This window comes from Leptidea sinapis, chromosome 22 (genome assembly GCF_905404315.1).
Source record: "Leptidea sinapis chromosome 22, ilLepSina1.1, whole genome shotgun sequence".
Lineage (NCBI taxonomy): Eukaryota > Metazoa > Arthropoda > Insecta > Lepidoptera > Pieridae > Leptidea > Leptidea sinapis.
In genome coordinates, this window is record NC_066286.1 from 3,679,248 (window position 1) to 3,693,016 (window position 13,769).

General features: G+C 44.0%; 1 protein-coding gene across 1 annotated transcript in view; it reads right to left on the bottom strand.

Moving 5' to 3' along the window:
- Window positions 1-3,411: 3,411 nt before the first annotated feature.
- Window positions 3,412-13,769, bottom strand: part of LOC126970765 (mucin-1) — a 69,276-nt gene continuing 58,918 nt past the window's right edge. The window contains exons 9-14 of the mRNA XM_050816838.1: window positions 12,504-13,334; window positions 10,389-12,203; window positions 9,839-9,914; window positions 8,316-8,551; window positions 6,249-7,013; window positions 3,412-4,716 (exon numbers count right to left, since the gene is read on the bottom strand). Of these exons, the coding sequence (XP_050672795.1) occupies window positions 4,505-4,716; window positions 6,249-7,013; window positions 8,316-8,551; window positions 9,839-9,914; window positions 10,389-12,203; window positions 12,504-13,334 (3,935 nt within the window). The 3' untranslated portion in view covers window positions 3,412-4,504. The remainder of the gene's footprint in view (window positions 4,717-6,248; window positions 7,014-8,315; window positions 8,552-9,838; window positions 9,915-10,388; window positions 12,204-12,503; window positions 13,335-13,769) is intronic.

Consider the following 13,769-nt stretch of genomic DNA (forward strand, 5'->3'; position numbering starts at 1 on the left):
ATCTAACATACATATTTATATAACTTCAATCTGCGTCACATTTTCGCGGCGATGTGAGGCGCGGCCCGCGGGTTCATCGGGCGGTCGGCGACGTCCGCGACACTTGCGGAACACGACCCCCTTCGGCCACAGCTTCACGTCCAGGAAGGTCGATATATGTTTTGTCGGGACGCGAACAACAAAAGAGATATTGAACGGGTTTTATGGGTGAGAGATTTGGGCATTCACCTTGACTCCTCGTTAACCTTTATTCATCACTATAGATGTGTGACTGCAAAAGCCTATCGCCTGCTTGGTTTTGTTCTTAGAGGTAGTAAAGATTTTAAACATATTACCACCCTGATTCTTCTATTTAATGCATTTGTTCGTTCTATGCTTGAATTCGGCCCAGTTATTTGGAATCCCAATTACAAAGTCCATATTCAAGAAATAGAGCAAATTCAAACAAAATTCTTAAAGCATTTAAAATTTAGGTGTTCCGCTATCGATCAATGTGTTCCTAACTTAATCTCTCTGGGAAAACGTCGTGAGGTAAAGGATCAAACATTTCAGCTAAAATTACTTCATAATATTATTGACTCTCCATTTCTTCTTAATTGCCTTAATTTCCGATGTCCAAGACAATCTTCGCGAATTAAATCTTTATTTAATTTACATACTACACGCACTAACTATGCTCAAAATGCCTTCATTCATCGTTCTTGTTTAGTATACAACAAAGAATACTGTTCAATTGATTACTTTTCAGGGTGGTTACATAAGTTGACTGAACAAATTAAAAAATGGTTTAGTTTTAATTTATTCTCATTTTATAAAATAATATTGCATCTCTTTTTTAACTTAAAATGTATGCTATTATTATTATAACTAAAACTATCAATAATTTTCTGTAATTATTTTATTATTTTCAATTCAATATATTTAATTAATATTTATTATTTTCAATACAAACAGGTACTTTTAAATAAAACACTTTTAAAGGATTAAAACGCGTGTAATTTTCATAATCCTTTAAAAGTGTTTTATTTAAATGTGTAACTCTCGCGTTAATCAAAGAAAATACAAATAGGTACTTTTAAATTGTAATTAATTCGCTCGCATTTTTCTTTCCTTAATAAAAAAAGACGTGTGGCACTCGGAGACTGCCGCGGTAAAGCTATTGCATAGCATTTTTTACCAACTTATGCAATTATAATTATTTATTTATTCTTCTTTGATAATAATTCAAGTTTTTTCTTGGATACTAATACAAGTTACACTTTTTGAGCGAGATGACCGATAAGAAAACATTTTTTTTCTTTTATTGAACAAATGAGAAGTTACTTAACATCGTTTAAAATATTTTTATTATCATACAATACATGTAGGTTATTCAGGAATTTTTATCATTGAAACTATAGGTTTATGGTAACTGAAATAAGAAACATAAGTTTGAGACTTGATACCCTCTAAATATCTAGAAAATACCGCGTCAACCGTGGTCTCATATTTTGTTGTAGATTCTTGTAGCAGTTAGTTATTATTAATTACATTAATAAACATTCTACCTACATAGGTTTTTCGTATTTATGCATCAGTTACTGGGTGGTCTGGTCTGGCTTGGCTAGATTTCCTAGGTCTATGTGTCGAATTTAAATAGACATCTATCAGTGAATTTTACTTCATATTTAAACAGACTTAGGACTGTCTACAGTGTCTTCGCTCAAAATAGTCCCATTTAGCAGCAACACGTCGTCGTTCCGCCATAATTATAAATAAAAGCTTTTTCTACAGTTATTTGAATATCTTGAAGTTTTTGTACACTGTGATCACTAATTACTAACACTAATAAACTAGAAATAAGAATTAAATTTAATAACCAAAATGTACCTGAAAACCAAAAATCAAAAATATTTCCGAACCAATAATGTTCGACTCGACTTTTCACGGCACCGCTAAGCAAAAATTATGAAAATTAAGACTAATTGAGATATGAGGAATACTGAACACAGAAAAAAAACATTCGAATTAATTTCAGAATGTATCTACTAGAGCAAGAGCCCGTGGACCCCAGACCTACGTCATTTTATAAAAGCTGAAAGTTTGTCAGCGCACGCTCCCGAAACAGGTAAAAACGACGGTCCATTATGGAGTTTGCAGTGGCATTGTCAGGTAAACGGTACTAAAGGTGTGTAAAATACCGATCTAAATACATCGAAGAATAAAGTGCGATTTTTCGGTATTACCTTCAGAATATTATTAAAAATCACGTTATTCATTGTCAGACACTTACCATCGTGGAAACCCCTTGCCAGACACTCTTTTACTCCATCTAAGTTGAATTTAAAAATAAATACTGTTAGCTTATGCGACATCTAGTGTCACTTTTATAAACTATTTCGTATGTCCAAATCGAACGTTGAATCTATCGAATGTATTACAACATAACAGTTGCCTGATAGATGGCGCTGATCACGGAACACTGGTGGATGTTAGGTTTTATTTTCGTTACGGAATTTCTTGATTCGGGCGCCGCGCTCAAAGCCCGCGATAAAAGCTATGCAATAGCTTAATAAATAGTGTTCAATTATGCGACATCTAGAGTCACTTTCATAAACTATTTCGTATGTCCAAATCGAACGTTGAATCTATCGAGTATAACACAACATAACGGTTTCCAATAGATGGCGCTGATCACTGAAGAATGGGGGGTGTTAAGTTTTTTTTTCGTTACGGAATTTCTAGATTCGGTCTCCACACTCAAGGCCCGCGATAGAAGCTATGCAATAGCTTAAAAACATACATATAAACATCCATGGCTCGGAAACAAACGTCCATATTCATCATAATAAAAATGATTGCACCTGCCGGGAGTCGAACCAATATGACGGTCACCACATAGGTATTCATTTAATCTTTTACCCTAGAAATTTATATCTTTGAAACCATTAGCTTTCCCTCCGTTATCCTTCTAGAGCTACCTCCCTTAACGCCATAAGCCATATAGAACGACATTACTAAATTAATGCCATAAATCAACGCGATACCTAGACAATGCTTTAATTATTGCTATATACTGGCTAGAGTAAGAAATACGCAGAGCTTATGTACCCAAAAATTATTGTGTATTGAACTCCTAATCAACAGTTTGATGTCAATATCAGTTTAGTCCATATTTAAATTATTAACGATTATTCGCTTTTGTAATTTTATAAACAAGCTGTATGCAATTGTCGTCAATTGCATACAACTTCTCCTAATCATTCATAGATGGCGCTATTCGTATGGAATTATATAATATAGAAAAATTTGTTTATCATTAAGTTGGTGAACGATAACCGATTTTTTGGTATTATAACGCCGTTAACCGTCTTATTTAGCTTATTAGTGTATAAAACTTTAAACTATAATATGGGAAATAAAACACAAAACCACATTCATAGAATGTTTATTTATCTGACTCAATACGCGTTCTTATTTAAATCGTAACATTAAAAGTATTTTATGATCATTCTGTGAATTGTATACATTTTTATATAAAATAATATTATTAATATCGAAACCACATCTTGAGCCAGCTAACGTTATCAGGACTTCACGACTCTGCTTTCAATAGTAGAGATGTCATAGTAATATTATATTGTATTAAAACTACACAGCGCCTCTTGCGGTTGTTCATTGAACTAATTCTTAAATAATGTTATGGCTCAAACGAATTTGTGAAAGGTCCGATATAAAATCCAAGTTAAACGATACACACAAAACACAGAATGATTATAAATTATTGAGTAGAAGTAATTCTATCTGTTAATTACATTATAATGGCCACAGAATCTGACAATATTTACAAGAATGTATCGAAGATAATTACATAGTTTATACAGATATATCTTTCTGGTTATTTTGACTAGGGTTGCTAATTCCTTTTTATATATTTATAATTCAACTATTTCACAATCTTATGGCACATTAACCAAGGTAATGTTTACAAAAGGTTCATTGTTATTTGATATCGTTATATTATATTGTCCATAAATCGGTTTATTATAGATACACTATCGACTATACATTATTTTTTAAACTTATTGTTAAATATAAAATGCGTGAAAATACTTATTTAATACAAAGGGCAGTGTAGGGATATGTTTTGTTCAGAGATAACGTAGGTATAGCTCTATATAATTCGATTTAGTAAATTCAGAATTTGATTGGTCTTGGTGCTACGAATACGCTTACCAATTACTAAGTCTCTAAAAGTATTTCCGAATAAGTAAAATATTACATTAAACATGAAATATAACTATTATTATGTAAAACCAATTATTAGTTAAACAATAGTTATTTCATCATTATCTCTGATCATAACAATGACTCTGCTATTACAAGAATCAAGTTCAAAATATAAAATGGTAGACACATAACGTGCAATATATATATTTCTTGTTATAGTAGTAATAAACTTAAAATTCCTTGTTACAATAATTAATCCATAAGAGTATCACAATTCGACATAAACAAATGATATTTAGCATGGGTTGGTTACATTGCCGGTTTTTCTACTGGATCGGAAATGGACAGCAAATGCTGCTAATATTACGATAAGTACCGCTGAACCAAGGACACCGAAGTACAAATTGGATGTCGCATTGTATGTTACTTCAGCAGACTCATCCAGTGTTTTGCTGAGATCTCTCACTTTTCTAGTCCTTGGTTGCGTTCGTGAAGATTCGAAGCCACCTAAAATCAAATTGAATGTATTTATTTTGTGTTAGAAATATTGTATGTGGTGGCACCCCTAGGAATTCAGTATCTCGTCTGCTTACCAGCTTTTTACGTTTAGGGAAACATAATAAAATAATAGGTAAGAGTACCTACCACTATATTAGTTATTTTATATTATTTATATAATGATATATATATTAAAACCTATATGACTAAGCTTTACATAAGAACACTAGTATATTAGTTTCACCCTGTAATGTTAGTGTAAAATTGAAATTATATAAAATATCTCCCATCTGACCACCTCTTGCGTCTTTACTATTCTTATTACTCATTTTCAAACACATTCTGACATAGTTGCGGCTCTATCTCACCAATAACTCAAATAATTTGTGCTTTAAATGTTTCATTGTTTCGAGGATTATCCTTGTGTGTGCTTGATGGGCTTTAACATGGGTCATGATCCCACACTAGTCAAATCACAGTACATACTTGAAGGCCAATTCACGTAACCTAATCTGGTAATAACATGGCCAGAAAATTTATATGCAGTAATTGCTGTATGACACGTAGCCCCATTAGATGAAAACATATTTCCTCAGATTCAATATTTTCCAATTTTGGCCATGAAAAAGTTGTGATCATGTCGCGATATCTGGTACCGTTAAAGGTCATGGCTCCTCCTTCACCATTTTCGAAAAAATACGGTCCAATCACACCACCGGACCTAAAGGCACTCCTTGTGGATACGTTGGCCTCTCTTGGATAAGGCAAGCATTTGCCTCTTCCCAAATATGGCAGTTTCGTTTATTAACGTAACCACCGATCTCGAAATGTGCTTCGTGCGAAGAGATGTTTTTTTTTAATCGTCATTTTGTTACAGAATCCAATTGGTATAGTCCCGTCGCTTGGAATGATCTTGTGGCCACAGTTTTTGAGTCAATTGAACTTAGTAGTCCTTCAACGCTAAATCTTCCTGCATAATACACCATGAAGTTGACGCAGAAAGTCCCAATTGTTGGGGAACGTTGGGAAATTGACGTGTTGAGGTCAGCTGCAACACTATCACCAACGACCGGCACAAGCATCCGGACGATTTTCGAACTTGTACTTCTTCAGTTTCTTGAAAATATTACACGCACGCACAATATTACCTACTAAATTGTTGCTCAGTTGGATGATTGTGTCGACCATAAACAAAGCGTGATTTGTGAAATACATTCCTCACAGAACAACCATTTCGATAAAATATTCAATAATTATTATTATTATTCAATAATCTCAACACGTTGTACAAATGGCGAACCTAGTCAAAATAACGTATTATTATATAATAAGAGTGCGTTTCAATATTTGATGTGAAAACTCAATTTGAAACACTCTTTTTTACTTACGCATAAGGGAAATTATATCAGAGTGAATATTTCCAGTGCGCGCGCACACCCTAACGTTAGTTGATAAAAAAAAAACATTTGTATCATACTTAAATCAAATCAAATCAAAATAACTTTATTCAAAAAACAGTTATTAAAATAAATTCAACTTACCGCTGTCGGAGTCCGTATCATCATAATAGTCGAAAGTTTTTTGGGCTAGTTTACTCTTCTTAGATAACACTTCGTTTTCAGATGGGAAGGGTGGGAGGTAAGTAGATGGCGGATTTGTACTGCTAGGTGCAAATGGTTGAGGACATTTGGGATCCTTTGATCCTGGGTAACAAGAGCTTGGTGTAGACTCGGTCGGACTAGGAGACGATGGGCAACGGGGATCAGAACTACCAGGGTAACACCTAGGAGGTTCTAAAGTCGTGGGCTTGGGACAACGAGGGTCGGAGTTGCCTGGGAAACATCTAGGTGGTGCTTGTGTTGTTGGTTTTGGACAACGGGGGTCCGAGCTACCTGGATAGCACCTTGGTTGTTCTTGCGTTGTCGGTTTTGGACAGCGAGGGTCGGAGCTACCAGGATAACATCTTGGTGGGGAAGGTGTTGTTGGCTGAGGACAGCGAGAATCAGAGCTGCCTGGGAAACATCTAGGTTGTTCTTGAGTGGTTGGCTTTGGACAACGAGCGTCAGAGCTACCAGGATAACATCTTGGTGGTTCGGGAGTTGTCGATGCTTCAGTTGTAGGAGGTAAATAGGTGGCAGGAGTCAATGTTGACGGTCTTGGTGGCTGTGGACAGTCTGGATTAGGAGATCCAGGATAGCAAACTGGCTTTTGAGTTGTTGACTTAGGACAGCGCGGATCGGAACTACCTGGGTAACATCTTGGCGGGGCAGGTGTTGTTAGTTTGGGACAACGAGGATCAGAGCTACCTGGGAAGCATCTTGGTTGTTCTGGCGTTGTAGGTTTTGGACAGCGAGGGTCAGAGTTACCAGGATAACATCTTGGTGGGGAAGGTGTTGTTGGCTGAGGACAACGAAGATCGGAGCTGCCAGGGAAACATCTTGGTGGGGAAGGTGTTGTTGGCTGGGGACAAAGAGGATCAGTGCTACCTGGGTAGCATCTTGGTTGTTCCGGTGTTGTCAGTTTTGGGCAGCGAGGATCAGAGCTACCTGGGAAGCATCTTGGTTGTTCTGGCGTTGTAGGTTTTGGACAGCGAGGGTCAGAGCTACCAGGATAACATCTTGGTGGGGAAGGTGTTGTTGGCTGAGGACAACGAAGATCGGAGCTGCCAGGGAAACATCTTGGTGGGGAAGGTGTTGTTGGCTGGGGACAAAGAGGATCAGTGCTACCTGGGTAGCATCTTGGTTGTTCTGGTGTTGTCGGTTTTGGGCAGCGAGGATCGTTGCTACCAGGATAACATCTTGGTGGGAAAGGTGTTGTTGGCTGAGGACAACGAGAGTCAGAGCTGCCTGGGAAACATCTTGGCGGCGTAGGTGTTGTTGGTTTAGGACAACGAGGATCAGAGCTACCTGGATAGCATTTTGGTTGTTCTGGCGTTGTCGGTTTTGGACAGCGAGGGTCAGAGCTACCAGGATAACATCTTGGTGGGGAAGGTGTTGTTGGCTGGGGACAACGAAGATCGGAGCTGCCAGGATAACATCTTGGTGGTTCGGGTGTCGATGCTTCGGTTGTAGGAGGTAAATAGGTGGCAGGTGTCAATGTTGACGGTCTTTGTGGCTGTGGACAGTCTGGATTGGGAGATCCAGGATAGCAAACTGGCTTTTGAGTTGTTGGCTTAGGACAGCGTGGATCGGAACTACCTGGGTAGCATCTTGGTTGTTCTGGCGTTGTCGGTTTTGGACAGCGAGGGTCAGAGTTGCCTGGGAAACATTTTGGTGGGGCAGGTGTAGTTGGTTGAGGACAGCGAGGATCAGAGCTACCTGGGTAGCATCTTGGTTGTTCTGGCGTTGTCGGTTTTGGGCAGCGAGGATCATTGCTACCGGGATAACATCTTGGCGGGGAAGGTGTTGTTGGCTGGGGACAACGAGGATCGGAGCTGCCAGGATAACATCTTGGTGGTTCGGGTGTCGATGCTTCGGTTGTAGGAGGTAAATAGGTGGCAGGTGTCAATGTTGACGGTCTTTGTGGCTGTGGACAGTCTGGATTGGGAGATCCAGGATAGCAAACTGGCTTTTGAGTTGTTGGCTTAGGACAGCGTGGATCGGAACTACCTGGGTAGCATCTTGGTTGTTCTGGCGTTGTCGGTTTTGGACAGCGAGGGTCAGAGCTGCCTGGGAAACATTTTGGTGGGGCAGGTGTAGTTGGTTGAGGACAGCGAGGATCAGAGCTACCTGGGTAGCATCTTGGTTGTTCTGGCGTTGTCGGTTTTGGGCAGCGAGGATCTTTGCTACCGGGATAACATCTTGGCGGGGAAGGTGTTGTTGGCTGGGGACAACGAGGATCGGAGCTGCCAGGATAACATCTTGGTGGTGCGGGAGTAGTCGATGCTTCGGTTGTAGGAGGTAAGTAGGTGGCAGGTGTCAATGTTGACGGCCTCGGTGGCTGTGGACAGCCTGGATTGGGAGATCCAGGATAGCAAACTGGCTTTTGAGTTGTTGGCTTAGGACAGCGCGGATCGGAACTACCTGGGAAACATCTTGGTGGGGCAGGTGTAGTTGGTTGAGGACAGCGAGGATCAGAGCTACCTGGGAAGCATCTTGGTTGTTCTGGGGTTGTCGGCTTTGGGCAGCGAAGATCATTGCTACCGGGATAACATCTTGGTGGGGAAGGTGTTGTTGGCTGGGGACAGCGAGGATCAGAGCTACCTGGGTAGCATCTTGGTTGTTCTAGCGTTGTCGGTTTTGGGCAGCGAGGATCATTGCTACCGGGATAACATCTTGGCGGGGAAGGTGTTGTTGGCTGGGGACAACGAGGATCGGAGCTGCCAGGATAACATCTTGGTGGTGCGGGAGTAGTCGATGCTTCGGTTGTAGGAGGTAAGTAGGTGGCAGGTGTCAATGTTGACGGCCTCGGTGGCTGTGGACAGCCTGGATTGGGAGATCCAGGATAGCAAACTGGCTTTTGAGTTGTTGGCTTAGGACAGCGCGGATCGGAACTACCTGGGAAACATCTTGGTGGGGCAGGTGTAGTTGGTTGAGGACAGCGAGGATCAGAGCTACCTGGGAAGCATCTTGGTTGTTCTGGGGTTGTCGGCTTTGGGCAGCGAAGATCATTGCTACCGGGATAACATCTTGGTGGGGAAGGTGTTGTTGGCTGGGGACAACGAGGATCAGAGCTGCCTGGGTAGCATCTTGGTTGTTCTAGCGTTGTGGGTTTTGGGCAGCGAGGATCATTGCTACCGGGATAACATCTTGGTGGGGGAGGTGTTGTTGGCTGAGGACAACGAGGGTCAGAGCTGCCTGGGAAACATCTTGGCGGGGCAGGTGTTGTTGGTTTAGGACAACGAGGATCAGAGCTACCTGGGTAGCATCTTGGTTGTTCTGTTGTTGTCGGTTTTGGGCAACGAGGATCATTGCTACCGGGATAACATCTTGGTGGGGAAGGTGTTGTTGGCTGAGGACAACGAGGGTCAGAGCTGCCTGGGAAACATCTTGGCGGGGCAGGTGTTGTTGGTTTAGGACAACGAGGATCAGAGCTACCTGGGTAGCATCTTGGTTGTTCTGTCGTTGTCGGTTTTGGGCAGCGAGGATCATTGCTACCGGGATAACATCTTGGCGGAGAAAGTGTTGTTGACTGAGGACAACGAGGGTCAGAGCTGCCTGGGAAACATCTTGGTGGTGCGGGAGTTGTCGATGCTTCAGTTGTAGGAGGTAAGTATGTGGCAGGTGTCAATGTTGACGGCCTCGGTGGCTGTGGACAGTCTGGATTGGGAGATCCAGGATAGCAAACTGGCTTTGGAGTTGTTGACTGAGGACAACGAGGGTCAGAGCTGCCTGGGAAACATCTTGGCGGGGCAGGTGTTGTTGGTTTAGGACAACGAGGATCAGAGCTACCTGGGTAGCATCTTGGTTGTTCTGTCGTTGTCGGTTTTGGGCAGCGAGGATCATTGCTACCGGGATAACATCTTGGCGGAGAAGGTGTTGTTGACTTAGGACAACGAGGATCAGAGCTACCTGGGTAGCATTTTGGTTGTTCTAGCGTTGTCGGTTTAGGACAGCGAGGGTCAGAGCTACCAGGATAACATCTTGGTGGGGAAGGTGTTGTTGGCTGGGGACAACGAGGATCGGCGCTGCCAGGATAACATCTTGGTGGTGCGGGAGTTGTCAATGCTTCAGTTGTAGGAGGTAAATAGGTGGCAGGAGTCAATGTTGACGGTCTCGGTGGCTGTGGACAGTCTGGATTAGGAGATCCAGGATAGCACACTGGCTTTTGAGTTGTTGGCTTAGGACAGCGTGGATCGGAACTACCTGGGTAGCATCTTGGTTGTTCTGGCGTTGTCGGTTTTGGACAGCGAGGGTCAGAGCTGCCTGGGAAACATTTTGGTGGGGCAGGTGTAGTTGGTTGAGGACAGCGAGGATCAGAGCTACCAGGGTAACATCTTGGTGGGGAAGGTGTTGTTGGTTGGGGACATCGAGGGTCAGTGCTGCCGGGGAAACATCTGGGTTGTTCTGGAGTGGTCGGCTTTGGACATCGTGAGTCGGAACTACCTGGGAAACATCTTAGCGGGGCAGGTGTTGTTGGTTTGGGACAACGAGGATCAGAGCTACCTGAGTAGCATCTTGGTTCTTCTGGCGTTGTCGGTTTTGGACAGCGAGGGTCAGAGCTACCAGGATAACATCTTGGTGGGGAAGGTGTTGTTGGCTTAGGACAACGAGGATCAGAGCTGCCTGGGAAACATCTAGGTTGTTCTTGAGTGGTTGGCTTTGGACAACGAGCGTCAGAGCTACCAGGATAACATTTTGTTGGTTCGGGAGTTGTCGATGCTTCGATTACAGGAGGTAAGTAGGTGGCAGGTGTCAATGTTGTCGGCCTCGGTGGCTGTGGACAGTCTCGATTAGGAGATCCAGGATAGCAAACTGGCTTTTGAGTTGTTGGCTTAGGACAGCGCGGATCGGAACTACCTGGGTAACATCTTGGCGGGGTAGGTGTTGTTGGTTTAGGACAACGAGGATCAGAGCTACCTGGGTAGCATCTTGGTTGTTCTGTCGTTGTCGGTTTTGGGCAGCGAGGATCATTGCTACCGGGATAACATCTTGGCGGAGAAGGTGTTGTTGACTGAGGACAACGAGGGTCAGAGCTGCCTGGGAAACATCTTGGCGGGGAAGGTGTTGTTGGCTTAGGACAACGAGGATCAGAGCTACCTGGGTAGCATTTTGGTTGTTCTGGCGTTGTCGGTTTTGGACAGCGAGGGTCAGAGCTACCAGGATAACACCTTGGTGGGGAAGGTGTTGTTGGCTGGGGACAGCGAGGATCAGAGCTGCCTGGGTAGCATCTTGGTTGTTCTGGCGTTGTCGGTTTTGGACAGCGAGGGTCAGAGCTACCAGGATAACATCTTGGTGGGTAAGGTGTTGTTGGCTGGGGACAGCGAGGTTCAGAGCTGCCTGGGAAACATCTAGGTTGTTCTTGAGTGGTTGGCTTTGGACAACGAGCGTCAGAGCTACCAGGATAACATCTTGGTGGTTCGGGAGTTGTCGATGCTTCAGTTGTAGGAGGTAAATAGGTGGCAGGAGTCAATGTTGACGGTCTCGGTGGCTGTGGACAGTCTCGATTAGGAGATCCAGGATAGCAAACTGGCTTTTGAGTTGTTGGCTTAGGACAGCGCGGATCGGAACTACCTGGGTAACATCTTGGCGGGGCAGGTGTTGTTGGTTTGGGACAACGAGGATCAGAGCTACCTGGGTAGCATCTTGGTTGTTCTTGCGTTGTCGGTTTTGGACAGCGAGGGTCAGAGCTACCAGGATAACATCTTGGTGGGGAAGGTGTTGTTGGTTGAGGACAACGAGGATCGGAGCTGCCAGGGAAACATCTTGGTGGGGCAGGTGTAGTTAGTTGGGGACAACGAGGGGCGGTGCTGCCGGGGAAACATCTGGATTGTTCTGGAGTGTTCGGCTTTGGACACCGTGGATCGGAACTACCTGGGAAACATCTTGGCGGGGCAGGTGTTGTTGGTTTGGGACAACGAGAATCAGAGCTACCTGGGTAGCATCTTGGTTGTTCTGGCGTTGTCGGTTTTGGACAGCGAAGGTCAGAGCTACCAGGATAACATCTTGGTGGGGTAGGTGTTGTTGGCTGAGGACAGCGAGAATCGGAGCTGCCAGGGAAACATCTTGGTGGGGCAGGTGTAGTTGGTTGGGGACAACGAGGGTCAGTGCTGCCGGGGAAACATCTGGATTGTTCTAGAGTGGTCGGCTTTGGACACCGTGTATCGGAACTACCTGGGAAACATCTTGGTGGGGCAGGTGTTGTTGGTTTAGGACAACGAGGATCTGAGCTACCTGGGTAGCATCTTGGTTGTTCTGGCGTTGTCGGTTTTGGACAGCGAGGGTCAGAGCTACCAGGATAACATCTTGGTGGGGAAGGTGTTGTTGGCTGGGGACAGCGAGGATCAGAGCTGCCTGGGAAACATCTAGGTTGTTCTTGAGTGGTTGGCGGACAACGAGCGTCAGAGCTACCAGGATAACATCTTGGTGGTTCGGGAGTTGTCGATGCTTCAATTGTAGGAGGTAAATAGGTGGCAGGAGTCAATGTTGACGGTCTCGGTGGCTGTGGACAGTCTCGATTAGGAGATCCAGGATAGCAAACTGGCTTTTGAGTTGTTGGCTTAGGACAGCGCGGATCGGAACTACCTGGGTAACATCTTGGCGGGGCAGGTGTTGTTGGTTTGGGACAACGAGGATCAGAGCTACCTGGGAAGCATCTTGGTTGTTCTTGCGTTGTCGGTTTTGGACAGCGAGGGTCAGAGCTACCAGGATAACATCTTGGTGGGGAAGGTGTTGTTGGTTGAGGACAACGAGGATCGGAGCTGCCAGGGAAACATCTTGGTGGGGCAGGTGTAGTTAGTTGGGGACAACGAGGGTCGGTGCTGCCGGGGAAACATCTGGATTGTTCTGGAGTGGTCGGCTTTGGACACCGTGGATCGGAACTACCTGGGAAACATCTTGGCGGGGCAGGTGTTGTTGGTTTGGGACAACGAGGATCAGAGCTACCTGGGTAGCATCTTGGTTGTTCTGGCGTTGTCGGTTTTGGACAGCGAAGGTCAGAGCTACCAGGATAACATCTTGGTGGGGAAGGTGTTGTTGGCTGAGGACAGCGAGGATCAGAGCTGCCTGGGAAACATCTAGGTTGTTCTTGAGTGGTTGGCTTAGGACAACGAGCGTCAGAGCTACCAGGATAACATCTTGGTGGTTCGGGTGTTGTCGATGCTTCAGTTGTAGGAGGTAAATAGGTGGCAGGAGTTAATGTTGACGGTCTTGGTGGCTGTGGACAGTCCGGATTAGGAGATCCAGGATAGCAAACTGGGTTTTGAGTTGTAGTCTTAGGACAGCGCGGATCGGAACTTCCTGGGTAACATATTGGCGGGGCAGGTGTTGTTGGTTTGGGACAGCGAGGATCAGAGCTACCTGGGTAGCATCTTGGTTGTTCTGGCGTTGTCGGTTTTGGACAGCGAGGGTCAGAGCTACCAGGATAACATCTGGGTGGGGAAGGTGTTGTTGGTTGAGGACAAC